Source organism: Eumetopias jubatus, unplaced genomic scaffold, assembly GCF_037043125.1.
Source record: "Eumetopias jubatus isolate StellerSeaLion01/CBP00866 unplaced genomic scaffold, mEumJub1_p1.0 scaffold_2, whole genome shotgun sequence".
Classification (NCBI taxonomy): domain Eukaryota; kingdom Metazoa; phylum Chordata; class Mammalia; order Carnivora; family Otariidae; genus Eumetopias; species Eumetopias jubatus.
Window position 1 is genome coordinate 181,958,145 of NW_028274808.1, and position 25,595 is coordinate 181,983,739.

At 51.2% G+C, this 25,595-nt stretch overlaps 1 protein-coding gene across 1 annotated transcript; it reads right to left on the reverse strand.

Moving 5' to 3' along the window:
• SLC34A2 (solute carrier family 34 member 2) lies at positions 1-23,753 on the reverse strand. The gene is made up of 13 exons (XM_028089424.2): positions 23,642-23,753; positions 13,601-13,715; positions 13,364-13,498; positions 12,217-12,345; positions 10,603-10,746; positions 9,179-9,290; positions 6,600-6,795; positions 5,718-5,813; positions 5,190-5,310; positions 3,861-4,028; positions 2,271-2,387; positions 2,053-2,177; positions 1-645 (listed from the first exon to the last, which is right to left on the reverse strand). The coding sequence occupies exons 2-13, from the start codon at positions 13,710-13,712 to the stop codon at positions 1-3; spliced, it is 2,100 nt and encodes a 699-aa protein (XP_027945225.1). The 5' UTR covers positions 13,713-13,715; positions 23,642-23,753.
• Positions 23,754-25,595: the final 1,842 nt, after the last annotated feature.

A 25,595-nucleotide genomic window follows, 5' to 3' on the forward strand; every position in this document is an offset into this window, starting at 1 on the left:
CTACAAGGCGGTGCTGCTAGAGGCGCTCGGTGAGCCCGGCGCCTCCCACTGAGCCGCAGGGGGCGCGTCCTGGGCCTCGTGGCTCATGGCCGCGTTATCAAAGGCCTCCGGGGCCTTGCTGGGCATCACGGGCTCGTCATCCTCGCGCTGGCAGCAGCTTCTGCAGTGACAGCACCGGCGACAGCCGCAGACCAGGCAGCACGTGCGGCAGCAGACCCGGCAGCAGACCCGGCAGCAGAAGCAGCAGCGGTTCTGGCAGCAGCCGCAGCCGGAGACCAGCGAGATCAGGTCGTCCCAGGGCCGCAGTGAGTGCATCCACAGCGGCAGGAAGTTCCAGTTCTGCAGCTTCCCGGGCAGGAGGCGTGGGCAGCGCGACTGCAGGACATTGAGGGCCACCACCAGGAGGATCACAAAGAGGATCGGCACCCCCACGCCCACCAGCACCGGCCAGCCGGCCAGCGAGAGGCCGAACACGCCCAGCGGGATCAGGAGGAAGAAGATGATCAGGTAGATGACCGCAAACCAGCGGTACTCGGCAGAGATGGTGCCCAGTCCCTTGGCCAGGCGGATGGGCAGGCGGGTGAACGGGATCGGGTACCACAGCATGATGCCCGAGATATTGAAGAAGAAGTGGCACAGGGCGATCTGCAACGCAAGAGGTGGGACAGGTGAGTGGGTCTGGTGCCTGGGGGAGTCAGGGAGCCGGAAGGGTGGTCTTGCAGGCATCCTGAGCAGAGTCAGGGGTCTTCCTGGTCTTCAGGGCGCAGTTCAGAAGGGGCCTGCATTACCTGAGGACCTACTGTGTGTGTGTGTGTGTGTGTGCGCACGCGTGTGTAGTTTGGGGGAAGGCGAGTGAGGTGACCAGATGAATCACAGCTCAGTCCACCTGAAGTCCTCCAAGCAAAAATCTAACAATGAATTTAATGAGGATGCTCCCCAGGGTTTGACCCTGCTGCTTCCGGCTGAGCAGTTAAGAGCTGGGGGGCCGGGGGGAGGGGGGGCAAAGGAGTGGCTTGCTGGATAGTTGGCTCCATGTGGATTACGTCAATCCTCTAAACACATCCTCAGAGCTGCTAACCATCATGATCCCCATGTGACAGTGGAGGCAATGGAGCCAACTGAGGAGGAGGTGAGGCTCTCTGCCCAAAGTCACACAGGTAGGAGATGGTAGAGGTGGGGTTCAAACCCCAAGGAGCCTGGCTCCAGAGGCCATGCACTTTGCCCCTTCCCTGTGGGCCCCCTAGGTGCCAGGCATCATGCAAGGGGCTCAGGACCAACCTGTCCAGTGTTAGCCACTAGCTACGTGTGGCAGCCGAGCCCATGGAAATCGGCTAGCCCACACTGAGATGGGCAGCAAGTGTAGAACACACACTTGAGTTCCAAGACTTAGTCCAAAAAAGAAGGTAAAACATCTCACCAGCTTTTTAATCAATTACATGTTGAAATGATAATGAGTTAAATCAGATACGTTATTAAAACTGATCTCCCTGTTTCAGTTTCCGAAAATGTGGCTACTGAAAATTTCAAATTACGTGGAGGGCTCAAATTCTTATTCTACACTCAGATTTCTGTCTGGACAGAGTCTCATCGGATCCTTAGAATAATCCTAATGAGATATGGCTCCCAGGTTTCCGATGAGGGAACTGATGCTCAAGGTTAGGTCACCCGTCTGAGGTCACTTAGTGTGGAAAGGCAGGCCAAGAATGTAAATACCAAAGGTCTTCTTGCCCAAGTAGCTGAGTTGATCTGGCCAGGTCCCCCTGATTCTTCTAAATTCTAAGCCCCGAGCACAAGTGCCCTCCCAATGTCCAGGCAGAGTTCCCCAAGAGGGGAGCGAGTAGATGGGAAGTGTTTATGCTTCTTGAATATTCTTTCCCACCTCTACCAAGTAGTGGCCGCCCCGCCTCTGTTTCAACCACCACCAGGAATGGGGGAGGTCTCACATTTTGAACATAGAGAAAAACTTGGCTCTTGTTCAAAACCATCTGCTGGTAAGCCCACGAATGGGGCTGTAGCCCACCAGAGCCCCTAGCCCGTGCAACCTTTCCTAACCTGCAGTGAGCTCCTCAGGGTACTGCCAGGGCTGGCCAAGGCAGCCAGGACGGCTGTGGTGGTGGTGCCGATGTTGGAGCCCAGCGTGAGCGGATATGCCCTCTCGATGCTGATCACACCAATACCTGGCAGGAAAATACAGAAACCAGAATATCAGCCCCAGGGGATGACGGCAGATGGTAGTGGCAACAAGAAGGGGAAGCGAGGGAGAAACTCACCTATCAGTGGGGTCATAGCAGATGTGAACACGGAGCTGCTCTGCACGATGAAGGTCATGCCTGCCCCCACAAGGATGGCCAGGTAGCCAGTCAGCCAGGCAAAGGGAAAGGGAAAATCTAGGAGACAGAAGGAAAAGAGATTTGTCACAGGCCTTCTAAGGAAGGCCTGGGTTGGGGGCCCAGCTGGGACTTCCAGAGGACCTGGGGGTGGGGGGGCATGGGCTGGGCTAGAGGGTCAGGTCAGCAGCCTCCCCACCCCACGCCATGGTCGGAAATTGCAAATCAGATTTTTAGAATCCTTTCACCTTGCACATTCAGACGGTGGAGCCAAGAATGTGCATGTGTGTTATGAAGACAAACACACACATCCACTGAGGTTCAGAAGTAGAAATGCTAAACCCACATGTCATGGGCTGAATGTTTCCCCCAAATTCCTATGTTGGAACACTAACCCCCAGTGTGATTGTATTAGGAAGTGGAGCCTTTGGGAGGTAATTAGTTCATGTGGGTGGAATCCTCATGAATGGATTAGTGCCCTTATGGAACAGAGATCTGGCTTCCTCTCTACTCATTCCATGGGAGGATACAGTGAGGAGGTGGCCATCTGTAAATCACGAAGTGGGACCTCACCAGAACCTGACCATGCTGGCACTCCAAGGCCAGACTTCCCAGCCCCCAGGACTGTGAGAAATACATTTCTGTTGTTCAAGCTACCTAGCCTAGGATAATTTGTTATAGCAGCAGAACTAAGACACCACCCAAATAACCATCTTCCTCCCACAGAGCACTTGGAGCACTGGGGCCTCTGTCCTTCTGCCTGGCCTGGCCTCCCAATGCTGTGGATCCTCCACCTTTGTGAAGGAGCATGGAGGCAGGGCAGCAGCTCGGAAGTCGCACACAATGAGCTTTTGGTACCACCCATATGAGATTAGGCCCTGCATACCCAGCAGGTGCCCAGAGTCACCCAGCTCAGCCACGTGGCAACCTTGGGACAACCCTGGGAGGCAGATATTCTTGGCCCCATTTCACTGAAGTTTCATGGGGAGGGATGTCCTTGGCTTGGCACACTCTCATTGGCCAGGATGCCATACTCATCAGGAGCTTCTCCTGGCCAGTGGGGTTGCATTGGCTGCCTCAAGATGCTGACATATTATCCAGAACCATGTTTTCTTCCCAAGAGTTGAAGGGAAGTGGGGAGCAGCGTGGGCATCCATTACCCTTTTTCTAAGGGATCCTGACAGACCTGAAAGTCCTGGGTATAGGAAAACCTGCCAGAAGGAAGGCCTATCTCACAGATCTCTAGATTTCAGCTGGCTCTTCCTCAGGACCTTGCAAATGTGATAGAAGCTTGTGCCTACTTCCCCAGACTCCACCCAAGACACCAAGGATGATTTCAAGGGCAAATGGCATCTTAACTTCTTCAGCTTATCAGATCCAAGAGAGAAACTCCATGCAGAGGCCATTGCTAGATAAAAATCTAAAGGAGCCCCCCCCCCCCCCCCCGGCCCCCAGCCGCCCCTGGAGTGGCCACAGTGATGCCATGCCCTAGAAAGCCCAGAACTGACAGGGGAGGGGGGTCAGGGTGCCTACCAGTGTTGAGAGTCTTCTTGATGACAACAGCTACCTGTCCCCGGAGCACGGAGCCTAGGAGCTTGACGATCATGATCAGGCAGCCACAGAGGACCAGCAGGGAGACTAACAGCAGGATGATGCCAACAACAAGATCCGGGAGGTTGGAATTCACAAAGATGTGCTGGCCTGAAAAGACCATGGAAAGCCCTTGTTAGGAGGGCCACGGCTCCCCCCGCCACCCCCCCGCCCCGCCGCCAAGGCCACAGGTTGTTACTCATTCACCAACATCTTTCTGTATGACAGTAACACAGTCTTGCTTGTTAGCTTGACCTATGCAACCCAGAATAAAGACCACACTTCCCAGCCTCCCTTTGCAGCTAAGTGTGATCCTGAGGCTCTGTTCTAGCCAGTGGGACCTCATGAGGCTAGAACATGAAGTGAGATCCTTGCAGTCACAGAGCTAGTTGGGGGCTTTCTTCTACCTCTAAATCCCATGGTGTATTTTACTCATGAAACCAAGGATACTTACAACGAAGAGTCTAAGCAGCAATGGTAGGATGGGCCAGTCAGAGTAGGAGCTATTGCTAACTGTAAAACTCCTGATTTTTTAGAAGTCCTGTGTGGCCCCACAATTATATGGTTTTATTGATGGATGGATAGTGCCGCCAAGAACATGGGAAGTCATAAGACTCATGGATGCTGTGAGGTAAACCACACTTGGAACATTTACTGCTCAGAATGAATGTGGGTGGTGTGGAGAGGAGGAAGAGAAGCAGATACACACATGGGTATATAAGGAATGATTAGAAGAGTTAAAGATGTCTAGGCCAAGATTCCTAGGGCAACAGTCTAGCTTCTTAAAGAATTGGAGCATCATGTAGGCTCACTGCCTTGATCAGTGCTATGGCTCCAGGGTCTTGAATGGGGCCTGCTGTATAGCAGGGACTCATGACTTCAGGGTGAATGTATCTATTCTGTTCTGTGTGGGCCCCACATCTCCTGCTAATCTGGCTGGCGTCTCCCTAGAGCCCAAGGGATACCAAAGCATATGGAGGGAGCACTCGGTGGAATCTATTGATGAGTTCTGGTGCATTATGGAACCGCCAGACAAACCGGGCTTCAAGTCCTAGTTCTGACCCTCACTGTGGGGACTCGGACCTGTCCCTGAGCCTTAGTTTTCGCTGCTATCAAACTGCATAGTTCATGACTTGGTATAATGCTGGTGCTCAGTGAATCCTTAGTGTGCTGCTTTCCTTCACTTAATGGGCTTCACACAGATAAAGAACACCATCAGCACCCCCCAGACAGCCCATCCCCATGGCTGATGCTCTGCTGAGTTCCACTCACACTTGGCAATGTTCTCCTTGGAGGTCACGTTCTTGATAGTCCAGGTGTACAAACCATCTGACCAACAAAGGGAAGGCGAGGTACAGTTCTCAGGCGAAGGGACAGTGACATTCATTTGAGTCTGGATGACAAACATTGAGAAATGGGATGTATAGTCCACAATACTCACTTTTGGTGGGGACTGGCAGGCTATGTGGCAAGTAGGAGAGAGACACACATCAGTGTGTGAGTCTGTACGTGTGATGCATTGTTTCCACAGGTCCCTCCATAAATGGGAACACAGGTGGCCATGGAAGACATGAAAATAACAAGCCAGGAATAATGTATCCACAGTGCTGGGTGGGGCAAAATGGGTTGGGTATACTGCATTGTCTGTCCATCCAGCATTCAAAGACTTGTTTCCTTAAGGATTCTCATGGGCCAATTTTTACTTCCTCTTACCTCTCATTTGCCCACATTGAATTAAAAGTTTTGCTTAAAGCACAGATGCAAGAGTTTGCCCACCCAGCAACATTCTTAGAAACATACCACATTGGTAGAAGTTTTGCACCAAATCTTGATCAGACTCTTGTTTTTGGCGGCTTCATCATTCATTGCGATTTCATTGATAACTTTCTTATCCAGCTAAGGAAGACAGACAGAGAATCAGCACGTCCCCAGCACTGAGGAGGGACAGGCACACAGGAAGTTCTGTTAAAGGGGCTTCAACAACATAAGCCCGACTGAGAGCCCCTGCAGGAGTGAGTCAGGACTCACTCCATTGGCACCCCAGGATGGAACACCACACCTGGACATTAGCAGGTGCTTGACAAAGAAATGAATGATCCTCTAAACAATGGGCTGGTAGCTAGGAGCACACAGTAGCAGATGGTCATTGGATGACAGCAAACCCAGAAGGTAGGGGTGATAAGGGGCAAGGTCTCAGCTGACCTGTTTTCCAAGGTAACAACCACAAAACCTTTTACAATTTATTTCAATAATATTTCAATGACCCTAGGGAGCAGAGGGGTGAGATGGAAGGGAAGGACAGCAACCTTCCTCCTTGGCTAGGAGCCAGGATAATGCTTTACCTGTGAGCCCACGGGTGCCAAAGGTCAGTAGGGGCAATAAAATGGCCCCAAGCATCCAATGGAGTCTGAGTTTTGAGAAGCACTTGTCACCGCCCGCTCCCACCCCAATAAAGATGACTCTTGTTGAAGTCAAGAAAACCAAAAAGGCCAGTTCCACTACCCGGTGTCCCCGAAGTCTTGCCTCCCCATGGCCTTTTTGAGAGGCAACCGAAGAGTAGCGATTACAGACCCTCATCCTTCTCCATCATCTCCGCCCAGTTGGGAGGGGTAGGGACGTGGCGGGGGTGGGGAGGGGAGGAGTTAGTTCCTGCCTTTGCCTCTCTGAAGGAGGCTGGGTTACCTGGATTATGAGCTTCGTTAAGGGGTCTGTGATGACTTTCAGAAGTGCTGGGGCATCCTCCCCATTCCTGAAGTTAAAGGTCTCCACCACCAGGTCCGTCAGGATCTCCAGGTAATGGGTGGCTGCCTCCAGGGGCAAGAGCACCAATACTGAGAGCCAGTTGAAAAAGTCATGGACAGTAGCTCCTGCAAAAGCCCTGTAAGAATCCCACCCCAAGCCAACAGTGAGATTAGTGAACAAGCAAGTGGGCACCAGTCTAGGCAGGCCATGGATGACGTTGGCTGCCGGGGGGTGGGGGGCCACCTATCTATGTCCCATTCACATTCTCACAGCAATCCCCACGTGGGCGGTATCAATATCCCCATTTGGCAGATGAGGAAACTGAGGGCCAGCAAGCATAGGGGAATAGAAGACCACTGCCTGGGTGCTGGGTCCAGGACCTTTGGTTTCCCACTGCCCAGCAGAGCCCTTGCCACCAAGCCAGACAGCACTCAATTCTTTCTGTGGGGAAAAGGGAAGTAGACAGGTTATGGCTGCAATAATGAGCTCAGTGGCCACCGTTTGGAAGTGCTGCATCAAGACCACTTCAGAATCACACCCATTGAAGACAGTCTTCCTGGGGAAAGATGGGGGCCGGGAGTATGATGGTAACCAAAGCCCTCAACTGTGTTCTTAACTTTGTTAAGCTCTTGAGACTCTGATGAAACGTTTGAACGGCCTGCACAGGAAATAAGGCCAATATACACCACAATTTAGATCTGAGAAGGTTCATACGTTCCCCTGAATTCCATCCTATCTCCAGACTGAGAAATGAGATTTTTTTTTTCCCCTCAATAAAAAAAGTTTCCTTTAAAAAACATCTGCATGTTGGGGCGCCTGGGTGGCTCAGTCGGTTAAACATCTGCCTTCGGCTCAGGTCATGATCCCGGGGTCCTGGGCTCAGATCAAGCCCCATGAATGGGAACTCTGGGATTGGATGGAGCCCACGGATCTGAGCAGGGAGGCTGCTTCTCCCTCTCCCTCTGCCCTTTCCCCGCCCCCCACACACACGTGTGCTCCCTCTCTCTAAAATAAATAAAATCTTTAAAAAAAAAAAACACATCTGCATATGCAAAAAAAACACCCGAAACCAAAAAAGGACATGAACAGACAGAAGCTAATAAACCTGTGCGGGAAATGCTTAACTTCACTAGTAGTAAAATTTATTTACAATTTATTTACTTGTAAGTGCAAATCTTTATGTACCATCTCAGCTAATATTTTTAAAAGTAACTTATTCTTCCTAGAAAAGGTGATTTCATAAAGTGATATAAAGTGATGTAAATGTTTCTTAGTAGTTTGGCAAAATGTTTTAAGAGCCTTATAGGTGTCAGATATCATCATTATTTTTCCGGAAACCTACGGAGGTATTCCAAGCCACCAGGAAAAGAATGATGCACATCTCCAAAGATGTTACTGAAAGCAATCTATTTAAATAAAACAAACAAGGGGTGGGCTAGTTCAATTATATTCCTATGTGCAGGTACTTTCATAGATCATGTTTATATCTGGCAAGTTTATATTTCATATGTGGCGGTGAAAAGAGCCCAAAATCTGGAAGAAAACCTAGACTGAGTCCCAGCCATGCCCCTTAGGGAAGTTATTTAACCTCTTTGTGTTTCTGTATTAATGAAATGGGGCAAAGAAAAGTCTACTCAGCTTCTTGAGAAGATCAAATTAACCACACCCCTGGATAATGTTGTATCATTATTGCGGCCCTCAGGACATTTCATCAGGGACCAAAGAAGGTTAGCCGTGTCTGAGCAGAAATGAGCAACTCTGAGGACCTCTGCCACCTGCCAGTTCACCAACGGAAGAGGGACGGCATTTGCTGACCACCCAGCCAGCCTGCATAATGCTGTCTGCCCGACCCGTGGGGTGACTGCATCACGTAGACAAACTGCTTCTCTGTTTTAAGAACTTCTGGAAAAAGCCCATCAGTCAGAAGGCAGGCTGAGAATGTGCTTCATTTTCCCATTAACCTTTTGGAAGGAAAGGGTTCCCTTTGCCTGTTTCAACCCACCCCATTTTCAGATCTTGCGCATCCACAAAAACTATATTTTGCCTTTTATTGGCATGCAAGTGAAGAACAAAGAGGAGGTGGCAGGGGTTGAGCTCAGCCAAAGAGGAAGCTTTAGGAGGTTATAATTATTTCTGACTAAGTGGGATAGTAAATCCTATCCCAACTGGCCTTGTTTTAACTACACCAACATGGCAGGGAAGCTTCTAGCTAGGGCTTGCATTTAGGGAGCTCTGATTGCCTGCCAAGTACCTTGCTAAGCATTTACCTGTAGGATTGGTTTTAGTCCTATGGACAATAGTGGTGACGGCCAATGGTCCTGGCTATGCAGACCAGGGAGCTGAGTTTCATCAGCTGGTAAGTATGTGATCCCAACCCCCACCTGTACTCCACTATGGCTACTTCTAAGAGCTCTAGGAATGACCAACATGTTCTCATCGGCTAGTTAAAAGTAGTTAGGGCAACCTGGCCCAAATTGATGAGCCTCATGGCGGGGAAAGGCTGATTCTGAGCCTCCTACCTTCTGAACTCGTTCCGGTCTCCCGCCTGCATGAGCGCCACAATGGTGTTGGTGATTGAGGTCCCAATGTTGGCCCCCATGATAATGGGGATGGCAGCACGTACACTCAGCACTAGAGGGCGGAAGAGGGAAAGTGGGTTAGCAAGCAAGCTTAGGAAGGCAGCCTGGCCATGGTCCCAATGTGGCCAGACTGACCTCAGTCAAGCTGGTAATTGCCAAAGCAGCCTTTCCTAACCATTTTTGGGTCAGCACCAGGCTATGAATCTGATGCAAGCTAGGACAGCTCATCACAGAAATATGCATGTGTACCAAAAAAAATTTCTGGCACATAATTTCAGGGACTCCGCAGACTCCATGAAGAAGCCCTTCTGTGAACCCCAGTTTACAAGTGCCTTTCTAAATTTCTCTGTCCTCCCTATTACAGATGCAAGGCCAGCTTATGGGAAAACAGGAAACAATGTTTAAGGACTTGTGTGTATTTATCATGGCAAATTTCTTTTTCTAACACAATTAGTACACTGTCACAATGTTCTAACATATGAAAGTAAAGTTTTTTTTAACATTTTATTTTATTTAAAGATGGAGAACATGAGTGGGGGGAGGAGCAGAGGGAGAGGGACAAGCAGAGTACGCACTGAGCACGGAGCCCGACACGGGACTCGATCCCACTACCCTGAGATCGAGATCATGACCTGAGCCAAAATCAAGAGTCAGACATTTAATTGACTGAGTCACCCAGGTGCCCTGAAAGGAAAATTATTTTGAAGAATACCTTTTTCTAATTTAGCCCAGAAAAGATCTAGTTAATTTTGCTAAAAACAGCTGGTTTGAGCTGAAAATTAACCTGTTTAAATTGTTAAATTGTGCCCCCCCACCCCCGAGTATCTGTCCCAACTTAGCCAGAGCAAACTATCAGCGGGTTCAAGTTCGGAATGCCAGCTTCCCAAGCTCAGTTGTCCCCAGGCCAGTGCGTGGTGGGATTACACGCCTTTATTCTTAGCACTGAGCAGTGATGGAAATGTTCCTCATCTACATGGCCCAATATGGCAGCCACTGGCCCCAAGTGACTATCGCTCCCCCAAAATATAGTTAGTGCAACCCGGCAACTAATTTTTATCTTTTAAATTAGAATAAATTGAGGTTAAACAAAATTAAATAGCCATATGTGGCTAGTGGCTGCTGGACTGGACAATACAGTTCCAGAGAATTCAGAGCTGAGTCTTCAAGCCTTGGGGACTATTTTCAGACCCAGCCACGGGGATGGAAACAGGAGGCTGCCTGGGACGAGGCAGGACACGTCACAGTTGCTCAAGATAGGAAGACAGCGGTGACCAGCCTGGACATATTCAGAGTAAATCCCAGGCTCCCCAGCTGGACAGGGAAATGCCTGGAACGTGTCTGGGCCCAGAGGTGCCTGGACTCACGTGAGGAGGCCACCATGCTGACGACGATGGACGAGGAGGTACTGGAGCTCTGTACCAGGACAGTCACCAGCACTCCAATCACCAGACCCGCCACGGGGTTGGACATAATAGAGTTGTTGCTGAAGAACTGTCCGGCCACCTTTCCTGAAAAAAGCAAGGGCACGGCCACAAGAATGTTAGGTGGACACTGGATACACCGGTAGTGTCTAGACGCAGTCAGCTGGCTGAGGGGGGAAGGCGAGGCCAGCCTCCAGCCCAGCTGGTACCTATGGAATCTTACTTCCATGGGCTTTTTCCTAGTGCTGCCCTGGCACCATGTCTCCACTTGTGTGAGCTAGCTCCCCACATACCCCCACCATCTCTTGTTCCTCATCCCTTCTCCCTGTAGCCTCCCATACTTCTGTCATTCCTTCCCACAGCAAGCCCTCCTCTAACCTTCTCTGGTCACCAACCTGGCCTCAACTCTTCTTGGCCCAGTGGGTGTCAAGTCAGTCTCCTGATGCCCTAATTCCTGTCTCTGGGATGAATTCCCCATTCATAAGATTTATCCCTCAGGAATGGATATTCTCATTCTTCTCTATCCACCTTACCCAACCCCCATTCTCCAGCCCCAGCCTAACCTCAGATGCCCCAAGACCACCAATCCTTTCCCCAACCCATCTATTGAAGACTGAGGCCCAGAGGGTGGAGGCCACTTGTCAGGTACTCAGAGACTGAAAGCCCTTGCTGATGCTGCCTTGGACCAGGGGGGACTGGGAGTGGCATCCAGGAGGTCGGTCTGCCCCTCATTCACCCCCACAAATGCCCCCTCTCCCCATTCTCCCAGGTCACAAAGATGAGTTCCCAAGAAAGGCACCAAGGGGTATAAAAATCAACTGTCCTCGGTGTCACTGGGATCTGAGTTTGGATCCCACTACGCCAGCTCTAAGCTATGAAACGAAGGGCTGGGCAGCATGACCTCTTTCAGCCCCCGGATGCTCCTCATAAATGGGAAGAACTTTGGGAAGGAATGTGTAGGACGCCAGGAGGTATTCAAAGTGCTGGCTATCAATGTCGTCACCCATCAGGGGAACACAGGTGACCAAGCAGACGCTGATCTCACTCCTGGGTCCCCCCTCACACTGCATAGCCACATTCCGTCCCGGAAGATGTTTAGAAACTGCTAAGGATGCAGATCCACCAACTCTGGGACGCTTGTCCTTCTCTAGCTAAGGCCCAGCCCTGATTTTCCACAATTGCTTTAGCTTAGAGAGCACTCCTAGCTAATAATCTCTTCAAGTGGGAGGCCCAAGACAGCAGGGATCCCTGAGGTAATTCCTTCTGTCAGACAGCTTCCTGTCCAGGGTTGGTGGACAAACACAGGAAGCCGACAGCTTGGAACTGGCTCCAGCCCTGGCTGCTGGCCTAAGCTACCTCAGCTGGTCACAGCCCCTCTATAGACCTCAGTTTTCTCTTCTATAAAATAGAGGCATGACTTCACAAGACGTGAGGTGACTTCTCATCCTAAAACAGGCTGAGAGGCTGCAACTGGAGAGGGCTTGATGACTTGTGACTATTTGAACCGAATACCACGAAAATCCCCCCACCCCAGGTCTTTGTCCCTTTCATCCATACCTCCAACCAGCTGGAAGGCACTGCTGAGGACATCCAAGGAGCACACGAAGAAGTAGAGAAACCCCAGAAGCAAAATAAATTTCCCAATTCCTTGGAAGACATAGAGAATCTTCCCTTTGGTGTCTCTCTCTGGGGTAGGGGAAAAGGGAGGAAGGCTGTTAGGGCCTGAAACTCACAAGATTGGCAATGAGCTCAGAGCTCCCCCTCCTCCCCTCCCTCACGCTCCCAGGTCGGGCTAAACGGGGCCTAGAGATGGGATGCATCCATGACTGCAGTTTTCAAAGCAATTACCACTGTCGTCCATTTAGTTGAAGCCTGTGGTGAAGTCTCCATAAAGGATTAGCTCTGGGGAGGAGGGGTTCGGTGGGGTCTGGGGCACTGACAAGCAAACCAGACTCCATGCTCAGCTGCACCAGTGTTGCTGAGTGAGGCAGTTAAGGGCACTTGGCACCTGCTAAGTGTGGGGTCAGAGATAATGGCTCTCCTAAGCACCTTCAGAACAGCACAGAATACTTTCTAGAACGTGGCCGCAAGGTAGCAATCACGGCCTCCATTTGGAAGAGGGCTTGGGCGCTCACACATCCTGGAATGCTATGTCCTTGGATGCTATTTTCTCTGCTCACTCTTACAGTGGTTCTCACCTCCTCCCTCCCAGCTGTCTGATCTGCAGACAGACCCTACACCCTGCACCCGGAAAAGAAATGCAGCGTTTGCTTGCACGCCAGCCATGCTGGCTATATATTCTATCTTCTGGAAGCCTTCCTCGATGCCCACGTTTAGGTGGGGACACCCCACTGCCCTTCATCCAGGAGCTCGCAGAGCAGGGACCTCAACTGTTCAGCGCTGCATCCAGAACACAGCTCCCGGGACCCAGTCGGCCCACAGTGGGTTACAAGGAGCACCACAGTGCCTGGCCTGGTTGGCACTCCAATGCTGGCACATTTACTGGGTGGAGAACAAGAGGTCCCCCAGTTCTCACACTGTGCTTGGACTCGAAGCCTCCAAGCCTGCCAGGAGGTATCCCTTGCCAGGACCTTTGTTTGAAGGGCATCAGAGCAATGACCAGAGGACAACACAAGGGAGATGATACTGTGGAGACCGTGAGCCCAACCCCTCACGGATGGGGGTCTCCCCTCCCCACTTTTACCTGACCACTTGATCCCGGTGTCCTGAAGCTCAGGCAGGTCCCAGGGGTCTGCCACCTCAGTGGACTCCTCTATCAGTGCCACGGTGGAATAGGATGGCAGAAGTTCGATCTTGGTCACAGGCGTCCCGGTGTCATCTACCCAAACAAGCAACAGAGGCCATGAGGAATATGGGTCAGACCTGAGTCTCCCAGGGTCCTCACAGGAGGCCAGGCTGGGGCAAGACGAACAGCACTTACTTTTGTTGGTCTCCTTGCCTTTCCCAGGTGTGGTGGACTGCTGACTAGTGGCCCCTTCCATGTATTTACTGGGGTTGGGCTGGGCATTTTCCAGCTCGGGCCAAGGAGCCATGGTCTGTGGACGGAAAACAGAGCTTAAAGAAGCAGCCACTCAAAGGCGTCACACTCAGGTGCTACGACAGGAAGAACCAGAGGCCACAGACATTCGGGAGAGATGAAGGGTGTTGTGCCTACATACCTTCCAAGTGTGGGCTCTCGAGTGCCGTATTTCCACCACTGGGTCTCCCTTAACTGCTCGCCTCGGCTGTCACTACATCAAACCACGTCTTACAGTGTTTTTCCATTCTAGCCTTAAGTCAGCTGAACTTGCTTTGGTTTCTCTCACTTCCTTCTCTCAGCCTGTCTTGACTCTCCTTTAGTCAGCAAGGGGATGCGAACCTATCCATTTTCATCAACTCACGGAACACCAAGTCCTCAAGCCCTCTGATGGGTTCCCCCATCTGCTTTTTATTTCTAGGCTAAAGACCTGCATCGAACCTCATCCAGTGGACTTAACATACTTGTAGAGGCTCATACGTTCTACCTGCTTTGCCTACCACCCTGTCTTCTGTGAGCAGCGTTGACACACTGGAGCTGGTTCGAATCCCAGTGGTGCCACTTACCAGTGGGTGTATGTTTAGGAATGTCCTTTTATATCTCTGAGCATAAAGGCATAAATGTCTCCCCATCTATAAAATGGGGATAGTTCTTCATACTTTGCAGGGTTATGAAATTAATGGCGATACCTAGAAAGTACCTGGCACCAAGCAGGCAATTAGGACTATGCCATGCAGCCTGGATTAATGACCCTTTGTCAGAACCACATTCCTTCTAACCTTTGATAGAGACTTCCTCATAGCCCATTTTCTCAACAAAGCCTTTCTTGCTTACATGGACAGGAAGTGTGGCTCTTGACACGCTTGGAAGTCCATTCCTTGTGGTCCTTGTCCTTTGACACACGTTAGACAGGTGCAGGACAAAGGACTGAGACAGACAATTCACAGAAGAGGAAGTACAGGTGGCTAAAACACAAAATAAGAATTTTGGCCCCACTAACAACCCACAATATGCAAAAGAGAACAGGGAGATAAGTTTCGAAAAATCAAATCAGCAGAGAATTATTTTTTAGGTATAATATGCTATGCTGGAGAAGATGCAGTGAGATAAGCACCACTATAGAGTGCTTTATTTTTTAAAAGACATCTCTGACCTAGTCATTGCACTTCTAGGAATTAAGAATCTGGGAATATTTTCTCCCAGAAAATCCAAAATACCTCCCTGTTCTCATCACTTCTTTGAAGAGATGTTCCCAGAATCTGGGTCTATCTAACTCCTTTCCCATTTTTCTTAAATGGATCTACTTCCTGCCTACCAAAATGTAAGCTCTACCCTCCAAAAACAGGCTCTGTCTAGTTCATCACTGCATCCTGAGGGTCTGCAGCTCTGCCTGGCACATTGGCAGATGCCCAATAAATGGGGGTTGACTGAATGAATGGGATGCCGACTGAAAAGACGTTGCCGCGCTGTCAAAGAGATGAAAAGTAAAAATAGGGAAACTGTAGTATTAACCATGGTACGTCCATGCGGTGTAATAGCATGCCATTGAAAAGGTGATAAAGAACCAGAAAAAAAAAAAAAAACGGGAAAATGCTTTAGCTACATTGAAAAGGTACTTCTTTGTCCCACTCGCAGCATGTTCTCATAGGATCTGGGAATGCTGCATGGGATTCAGAGTGGGTGATGGGATTGTGGGTGACTTACTTTTCTTCTGTATGAAATTTCCAAATTCTTTTAAGAGATGCAGCCCAACCCCAGACCCACAAAGTACGATGGTTCAGAGACACCCGTGCTGGCACGGTTATTCGTACTGATAAAGCCAGGACTTAAGCTGGTTCTGGGTGTCCCCATCATGAAGGGGTTTCATCAACTTGTTTAGGCTAAGGAATTTCGACTTCCCCATGAACTGCAGGGCATGACACGCTCTTCCACAATCACAGGGAAGTACGTCTTGCAGGCACTGGCTTGCCTTTCATTTCAACTTAACAAGCATCCAACACAGGGCCTGGCACACAACAGGCCTCACGTGCTTTCCGAATAGGATGCTGGGACCTGCCTGGCCAGCGAGAGAGCCAGTGTTCACTGAGCTGGGCTGTGCTCAACCTCGCAGCTACCCATTCAGGGAGTTATTATTCTCCCATTACACAGATGACTAAACTGGGGCACAAGAAGGCTAAGTAACTTGCCCAAGGCCCCAAGGTGTAGAGCTGTGAAGCCGGGTCAGTTTGAATCCCGAGCCTTTTCTGACAGACGCTCTTGGGCTGGGTGTTCTCTGCATGGCATTCGATTGGTTTCTAGGAGCAGGGCTGCTTCTGATGTCCAGCCTTCTGGAGTTGCTGTGCCTGCCGCAGGTTCGACTCCTCCCTCAGGCTCAATGAAGAGCCTTCTTATAGCTGACAGTCAAAGGTGGGGCAAAGCCTGCTGTTCTCAAGGCCTGCTGGACCCGGGGCAGGGCTCCCTGGGGTGTGCTGGGAGGCAGCTATAAGGCTGGAGCCCAGGCAGGGGAGGTAGGGTGGAGCTGGGTGGTTGGGGAGGAGACCAAGGTTGGCCTGAGAGAGCTCTAAGCTCAGCTTAAGGCCGGCCACTCTGCAGGTGCACTGGTTTGGCTTTGAAACAGCACAGAGATAAGAAAAGACAGAGTCAGGCCCCCATGCTTCGGGAAGCGTAGCTAAAGTCACCTCTGTGACTCTCCCAACACAGGGATCCTTAGCTCCAGTGTTTTGGGGAAAGAAACAATCTTAGAGCTCTTCATTTCAGTCAGGCGCTAGGCTGGGTACTTTACATAGCACAGAGGTTCAGAATCATACTCCAGCTCTGCCCCAGATACACTGTGACCCGAGACAGTCACTTGACTGGCTCCGTGCCTCAGTTTCCCCTCTGCAGAACGGGGCTTATAACAGTCCATAATCCATTGGGTTATTAGGCAGCTTCCGTGAGTTCATCTCTGCAAGGTGCTTGGGACAGTAACCTGTCCGATCAGTGGGTTCAGGTTCCTCCTCCCAGCAACCCTGAGAGAGGTTAGTGTTACTCCCATTTTATAGGCGAGAAAACCAAAGCACTCAGAGGGATACAACCACTTGGCCCAGGGCCACAGCACGCCTGACTCCAGCCTCTCAGCTCCAGGCCTGCAACGCTCCTGGAAGGGATGAGCCACGCAATAATGCCCTGTATCTGATGAAAGCCCCATTACTAGGCACGTGGGAAGATGCCTCTCAACACTGGGGCGGCAGAAGTCAGCGTCCCACTTCCGCATACAGAACCCAGGGAGGAAGCAAGAGCTCCGTGAACTCCTTCTCAAAGCTCCTGGCCCTCTAGCTGTTGGCACAAAAGCATTCCACCTGCAAACCTCAGCCTCCCGTCCCTTCGTGCCTTCGCTGCTGTCTGCGGGGCCCCTTCGAGCAGTCGGCACTTCCCCATCACCCCAGGTGTTTTCCCCTCCGTGGATCTTGGCTGTTTGCAATTCCTGCTATCAGCCTCCCAGAACTGAAAGCTCATCTCCGACGCCCCCGCGCGCACCCAGCCCGCACCAGGACCTGCTGACCGGAGCTGGGAGCATCGCGGCTTGTGGTCTCCAGCTGCCTGCCGGTGCCACCTCCCCAGGCTGAGCCCCAGCGCCTCCTGCCTCGACCAACACACGGCAGCCTGTTTAACTGGTTTGGGGCCCAGTGTCTCTCACCGGTTAACTTTCCTAGCACCCAGCTGTGATTGTACGGACTCCCCATTTCTTTACTGCCCACTGCCCCCTAAATGATCCCCCTTCCTTAGGTCACTGGCCTAAATTTGGGACCCCGAATCCTCTCTGTAGGGTGTCACTCTCTGCTCTTGCCTAGGTAGGACCCCCCTTCAGAAGCCCCCCATCTTTGTCCAAGCCCTCCCTCCGCCCCTGCCTGAGTCTTGCAGGCCTCTCTGATCATCCCTGTGTGCCAGGCAGGCAGCACCTGTGTGACCACAGGGCTCTCCGCCACACACAGAATCATTGATCTCTAATAACTACCACTTAATGAGCACCAGCAAGGTGCCAGGTGCTGTGCTGGGCCTTGACACATTATCTCCTGCAATCTTTATGCAAGAAAGGGGGCATGCTCATCCACACTTGCAAATAGGAAAACCTGGAGCGCAAAAAAGGAGATTAAGCAACTTGTTCAAAGTCACCAGGCAGGGGAGTGACAGAGTTTTTAAACACAGCTCAACCTGTCAGTGAGTTTGGAGCCCTGATTTACAACATCCTTGGCCATGACATAAACCTATTTTCCTGGAGCGCTGATTTTACTCCCATAACTGGGGGACAGGGAGGTTGAACAGTGTGACTGGTGGATGATTTACACTGGAGATGTGATATTTCTCCGTGGAGCACGTTCTCAGCCTCGGCACTACTGACATTTAGGGCTAGATGATGCTTTGCTTGCACGAGTTTTCCTGTGCGTCGTAGGATATGCAGCCTCCCTGGCCTCTATTCAGGACATACCCCTCACCCTTAGTGTTGACAACCCAAAAGGTCTCCAGACATTGGCAAATGTCCCTTGGGGGCTGAGAGTTACCGGTCTAGAGGTTAAGAGACCAGACTTCAGACCCCAACTGCCTGGTTTCAAGTCTCAGTGATGCCATTTGCTGTGTGACTTTGGGCTAGTTCCTTTGCCTCTCTGTTTCCCTGTATGTCAAATTAGGGTAAGATGACTGATGAAAGATTGTTATGCTTAAGTGTGTTATGTATTAAAAGTTTTCGGAATGGTGTTTGACACGTTGTAAACCTTGTGTGGTTTTCAGCTATTACGGGAAAACAAGCAGGGACGTTATAGAGTGCAAAACTTCTGTGAATTCAAAATTTTAAAAAAGATAGGACACAAAGCATTGCTTAAGGGACTACTTTGAACTACTCACAGACCCGCAAGGGGTTCCTATATACTTGGCTTATTCTGCTCAAGGGTAGTTTGAAGAATTTGAAAATTATTGTGACCTTCTACGACCTCTCCCAGTGCTCAATAGACTACACATCGTAGGGCCCTTACATTTGTGAATGGAGGGGTCCGCATACAGGGTTTGCTTAAGGGATGCCCTGGGTCCCTGACTAGGAAACAAATCCAGCCTGCATTTTACCCATGAGTGGTTGTTCGTCCTCACCTTAAGTCGGGATGGACGAGATCTGCTGGATAGAGCAGATGCATCAAGAGACTGCACCCTGAATGTCATAGCAGCCCCGCTTGGGAAACTCTCATCCGCACTTAGGTCTGAGAAGGGTGATTATTTGCCTATTTCAATTATGTTTTCAGGGACTGGATGTCTGAGTGATCACCAAGTGTCTAGATCCGACCCACCGATGTTGTCTTGAATACTGACTTACTCTGTGAGGCCCGTGCTGGCCTCATTCAGCTCTAGGCCCTCATTTTACTCTTTGCCAGTCCCACCGAAAAGCAAAAAAACACTTCTGCGGAATGTATCCACGCCTCCTTCTTGGAACTCTTTTCGTCTTCCCTCTCCCCAGTCCAGCCATCCGTCCAAGCCCGTCCCCTCTTCACAAACACTTCCCTGATGAGGCAATGACCTCACCTCGTGCAATACTTCCTTTTCGGGTACATTCACGTACTCCACCGTTGTTTGTTGGGGGTTCACGGTGCTGGACTCTGCCTGGTAAGAAGGGGAGGGACAGGCCCACACACCTAAGCCCTGCCCTCCCTCCCCCCCACCCAGGGGCAGGGGGCCAGGAGAGCCATTGGACCAAGCCCAGAGCACTGGACAACTGCTGGCCACTCCCCTCCAGGGCCTCCCCACCCCCACAGCGCTGGTTGCTCCTTTCAGGACCTGGGAAGTGAGGAAATGTAGGGCACCTGGCACCAATCAGCTCTTAGGCAGGCTGCCCTTGCGGATCTAGAGGGAAGGAGGACCTGGAGCCAATGCTCCGTGATTGGCCCTGAGGCGGCGGTTCAGGGCCTCCTCCTCCTCCAGGCCCCCGGAGTTGCCAGGTCTGCTGCCAGGATAGCGCCTGGCACACAGCACCAAGAGCATACCCCACAGTGGCTGAGGACCGGCTCCACAGAGTCCTGCCACAGTATGTGACCCTGAACTTCCTCTCTGAGCCTCAGTTTCAACATCTCCAAAATGGGGATAATATCATCCCCCTCCCTGAGCTGTGGCGGGACTGACTGATTAATGGGCCTAGGTGAGGCCCTGAGCAGAGTGCCTGGTAGAGTAAACACAGAGAACTCTGTGGAATGAACTGCATCACGGACAATGCATAGACCAAACGCCACTGTGCCCTAGACCATAAGCTCATTATCTCAGTGCCCGGCACAGCAGTGAACCCTCTGGAAATGTGTGTCCACTAAAAGAACCCAAAGCACAAGAGAGAAAGTTGCTAACATTGTTTTGTGATTGGGGGGGGTGTCCTATGTGATCCGTGACCTCATTAAATTTTACAATAACCACGTTCGTTCCAGTAGAGAATGAGGCACAGGGAAATTAAGAAAGTCCCACAGCTACCTGCACATGGAGTCCGGATTGGAACCCGGGAATGCTGGTTCCAAAGCTGGGGCCCCTTCCATAGACCTCTCAGCCAGGTGCTGAGACGGAGGAAGAATCCTCTGGGCCCCACCACAGCCGTGTGTCACCAAGGGGCCTCAGTCCAGGCTCCAGGGACGTGTCGGAGAGCTGGCAGGTCTCGTCCCTCTGCAGGGGTCCCTCCTGCCTGCTCAAACGGCTAGAAATGCCAGCCAAGAATGCTGTAATGACAGGCTGCTGTTCCCACAGAGGCTTCTGGCATACCAGCGACCTGGATTCGGCACAGGCCGAGCCTTTTTAGAGGAGTCTCAGCTAAGCAGGAAAAGGTGACACTGATTGAGCTGGACAGAGGCCCCAACCTGAATCTAAAGCCACTCTCCCAGTGGGATGGCAGACACTGGCCTGTCTGGAACCTGCTTCTCTAGGAAGGGGCTCTGGGCATCAGCAGGGGTCTCTGGAGCCTTTGAACCGCCCCCCGCCCCCGGCAAGGCTCTCTCCCCAGGGTATCCTCTGATCTAGCTGCTCCCTCTTCCCACCTTCCCAAGGGCACACTCTTACCTGCCAGAAAGAGCAGAGACGGATAAAGTCATCTATTTTGGCTGTTTAGTACTAATACCCACAAAGATATGTTTTTGTTTGTTTGTTTTTTAACGTGGCTATGATCACACATCTGCTCCCTTGCTCCCCACCACTCATCCCTACAACTGAGCCGAATAACTCTTTTGGTTCAACTTCCCACATCCACATGTGTATCGCATGCCAAGAGGAATTCTTGCAGGCCAAGGAGAGGACACTTCCCGGCTCTTCTCAGACCTGAGCAGCAGGGAAAATGTAGGGCACCTGGCAGTCACCCAACCCCTCCACTCTGCATTGTTTGAGCTTCTCCAACCAGGACCGGTGCTGGGGCCGCCTGTACTTCCCGGGAGGAGGAGGCAGGAGCAGAGTCCTGCTGAGACAGGGACAGGCACACAGTCTCCCTCCTGGCCCCCCTACGCAAATTAACCCATCCCACCTTACACGCACTTTAGTTCTGCAAATGTACTTTTAAGTACTTATACTTTCATGCTAATTCTACAGCGGAGGAAACCAAGGCACAAAGAAATTAATTGCTTCAAGTTATACAGACTCTACACCTTCAGGAACAATTCAAACTCAGTCCACCGTTCAATATGCTTCAGAAATCTTTCCATACATTGAAAGAATGACCCAGACTTCAAAAATTCCCAAGAGGGCAAATGGCTACTTTTTTTCAGCTTCCTTCAACCATCACAAGGCAAAATAATCCCAAAGACCCGGTGGGTGAGTGGGTGGGTGGGGAGGTTGCATGGGACAGGAGACAGAAGCAATTGGCTTAGGTTTTGCATTGATGAGTGGCTCTAGTTTATAGACTTTTGACAACAAGAATGAATGGGATTTTAAAAAGACATTTACTCTATCTCTTTAAACCTTGGCTGTATTACCTCACCACACCTTCATGATGCACTTTCAATGTACACTTATGAACTTTTAAAAATAAATCCTGCAATTCACTTTTAACTATATCAATTCTGTTGCATTGTGTCGGGGGTGGGGGGTTAAAAGAGCTAATTGCCAAAACCACTTTCAACATATTGCAATCTGTTTGCAGCCTTCTTTTTGCACTCTGGTGCATTTTTTTAAATTCAGTGGGATGTCCTGACTACTTCCTGTTGATACTGCCATTCTGCAGTCCCTATGGTTGAGGTGGGGGACAGGAAGAGGGCAGGCAGGGAGGAAGGTGGCTGAAAATGGTATTAAAAGTTTATTCCAGGGGCACCTGGGTGGCTCACTTGGTTAAGCTTCTGCCTTCAGCTCAGATTATGATCCCAGAGTTCTGGGATCCCCGCTTAGCAGGAAGCCTGCTTCTCCCTCTCCTCCCTGCTTATGCTATCTCTGTCTCTCTCTCTCTCAAAATAAATGAAATCTTTAAAAAAAAAAAAAGTTTATTCCAAATAACTGATCCCAAGAAGCTGTTTTCTTCATTAAACTGAATCCAGGCTATTTTTATGTCAGCTTTGTGCCTAACAGCTATAATCCAGACGTCCGTCCTCCCACCACTGGGGACTTGTTTCAGTGAGATGGTTGAGTGATCTGGGGTGGGTTTTAGAGGGGGCAATTTGTTCAACATCCAAACCTTGTACAAGCATGCTCTCCTGCCACCGGTTCCCAAAGTTACAAAAACAGAGATCATTATCAGCAGGTTGGCTGGCAGGAGCAGAGAGATTCAAACACTCTTAACAACCTCAAATAATGGGTGCTCCTGTGGAGCACAACTTTCTCAAGAATACCCAAGCCTGAACAACCTAAAGGACTCCAGCTCAGGAAGGGGGGTCGGGGGGAGAGAGAAAGACAAACAGGTCCGAAGCAAGCAGAGCTAACGCAGAAATCGCTTGTGAATAGAAACAGGGAGGGACAGGGGATTCTAAGTGATGAAATCCACAAGGTGCCTCCATGAAATCAACATGTTTGAGAAAATTGCCACCTCCCTAAGGAAACGGAGTGATTCTAACGCTCTTCGCCTCAGTACCAGCTACCCGTGGCAGGCATCCGCCTCCAGGAATCTGCAGACTGAATCCACTCCACTCTACGTGCCACCTACTTCTGGCCTGGAGATGCTGGGTGCCGCCCAACCCGACCACACCTGTGCACATTTCCTCGCAAGCCATTCCCCCAGACTGCTCACCTGGTCCCCTCTGACTCTGAAAACACTGAAAAACTGAGGGCTCTCCCACCCCCAGCTGTAAAAACAGGCCCTGTGCGGATGGTTGCCTGCCCTGATGGGACCAGCAAACTAGACGGTATCCTGCAGTCACTTTAGATCAGTAGTGCCACAGACAAAAATGGTGGCACATGGAAGTCACACTGGTGGGAATGGCATTACTGGACAGCTGCACAAACCTAGAATTTTCAGCGCCCGGGAACACCGGGAGACGGTTCCCTTCCCCTTCTCACAAAGAGGGTGAAACTGAGGCCCAGGGACTCAGAGCAACCTGCTTTTAGGTCACATGGCTAGTGAATGACCAAAAGGAGAGCCCCACCGTCCTGATCTCTAGGTGGCACCTTCCATCTCCCCATTTTCCCCTCCCCAAACCACGAATTCCAAAACATGTATAATTTTAGAACCCCCAGCTGTGGCTGAGTAATACCATGGCCAGCATTGACAACGTCGTCGTGGGAGTTGTGACAGCAAAAAAGCAGTCACAGCGAGAACAACAACAACAAAAAAATCTGAAAATTTAGGGAAGGTGTATTATTTTGTCTTCTGCAGCCCAAAGCCAGCCAAGTTCCTGGAGGGTCAACATCGGAGAGATATCTAAAAGAATGAAGTGCAGGGGAGGTGGTGGGGGGGAGGGGGGCGGATAGGAGGGAGTAAATGAAGGTTCTTTGCAGAGCGAGAAGGGAGAAGGAAGCGCCTGGCCCGGCGGCGGTACTCACCAGCGCTCCCAACGCAGGTAATGGACCCAGGGAGGCACCCAGGTGGAGCTCAGCGGCCGGGGTATATATAGCGAAGGTGTTGCGCAAAGAGGCCGCCGGCGACCGCTGTCATCACGCCCCTCGCACATTCCTGGACCGCCTGCCGCCGCCGCCGGGGCACTGCCTACCTGACGGCTTAATGAGCCCATCGTGACCTCGCCCCGCTTCGCAGGAAAGCCGGGCGCCCGGGCTGCGGGACAGCCTCACACCGCCCCGCGCCCCGAAGGCAGCGCCCGTCACCCTCGTCTTCCCCCCGCACCCCACCGCCCTAGCGCCGGCCACCGCCGCACGGCCCAGCAAGTTGGGGGGCTAGCCCCGGGCTGCGCCTCGCCCCACAACCGCACCCCGTCCCCTGCTCTCTGCAACTCAAGACCCTGAATCCTCTAGTTCAGCTCCTGTGAGGCTGAAGAGGTCAGAGACGTTGAGACACAGATAAAAGCCAACTGGAAACTCAGGGACAAATCCTTCCAAAACAAAGCCAGGATTGTTCGGCCTTATCAGTCTTTGGGGTGCTTTCTGTCCTCCTAGCCTGGACTCTGCAGTTAAGACAGTTGGCCCTCTGGAGCCCCGGGTTTGCCACCTGGGCTGGGCTGGATTAGCCAAGCTAAGCAAGGGGAGAGGGGCTGCTCTCACCTCTAGAAGGGAGCCCCTGCCTGCTCATCTGGGCTTTGGCAGACCGTGTCCCTAATTTCACCCTCTTCTGCCCTCTGTACTCCCCATGTGGCCGCACATCTCTGTCCATCCCGGCTGTGAGAAGACCTGTCCCAGGGAGAGCCTATCATGATACATCCTAACAGCTACCCAGTTATGTGAGGGCTGACATTCTCCAATGATCACACAAACCCCTTCCCAGGAGTGACAGTAGCTTCCTTTCTAGGTGAGGCTTCTGGAAGGGTTAGGGGGCATGGCATAGCATTACTCGGATTTGCTCAGTGGGGATCAAACCTGGATCTTACTCCAAAACCCAGGCCCCTTCCCTCGGCCACACGGTCCTGGTTCTACAGGGAAGGTGAGACTTAGTTTACTAGTTACCCAGCTGCGTGCAAAGGAAGAGTGGAGGGGCCCGTTGGTTTCGTCCGCAAACCAAGAGCTCTCTCCTCCCTCGGGGGAAGGAAATCAGGAGTGCTGCTTCCTAGAACCCACAGAGCAGGGCTGACCCTGGGAAGTCAGTGGTTATGCATACTTAACTCTGGGTCAAAGTGCCTTAGCTCAGTTTCCTGTTCTACCCTTTGCTCTCCCTGCCTTCATTTACTCCTGTGTAGAATGGGAATAATGTCCCTATCAGAGTAGAATGAGCTAAATATTTATAGCACATAGCACAGCATCTGATGAGCACATGAGCACCCAGTACATATTAACCACTGTAGTTTTCACAGGAAACCTCCGGGTGTTGGGAGAAGACTGAGTGGGAAGCTTTGATTAATCTCTTCGTGAACCTCGGGGACTCTGAGGTCATTTCTCCACAGCCTCAGATGCCAGGCACATCAGTCCAAGGGTCAGGACATCGTGCTTGGAGAGTGGGCATAGAAATCAAATCAGCCCGGGCTGTTCTTAATAGAGGGATGATGGTTGTGCTAGTGGGTGCCAGACTTCAAAGCCAGCCCTTGGAGACAGTGATCAACCAGCACCTCTCCTCAGAGTGACTTCCAAAGCAGAGCCTCCTGGTGATGGCACTCCATTGGCATGTGTTCACTGAGCTCAGTGCCCCCTCCAGCCCTGGGCAGGCAGGCTGCAGACACCACCTTCAGGGGCTCACAGGGGTGAGCCTACTTGGACACCCATCCTGACAAGCCTCCCCCCACCAGTTACTGTGGGCTTTAATGTGAGGCACAGAGCTAATCACTTTCATGTTGCCTTTACATCACTCCCAACAAGGAATGAATAGATCAAAATTTCAAAAAAACCTTGGAAAGGT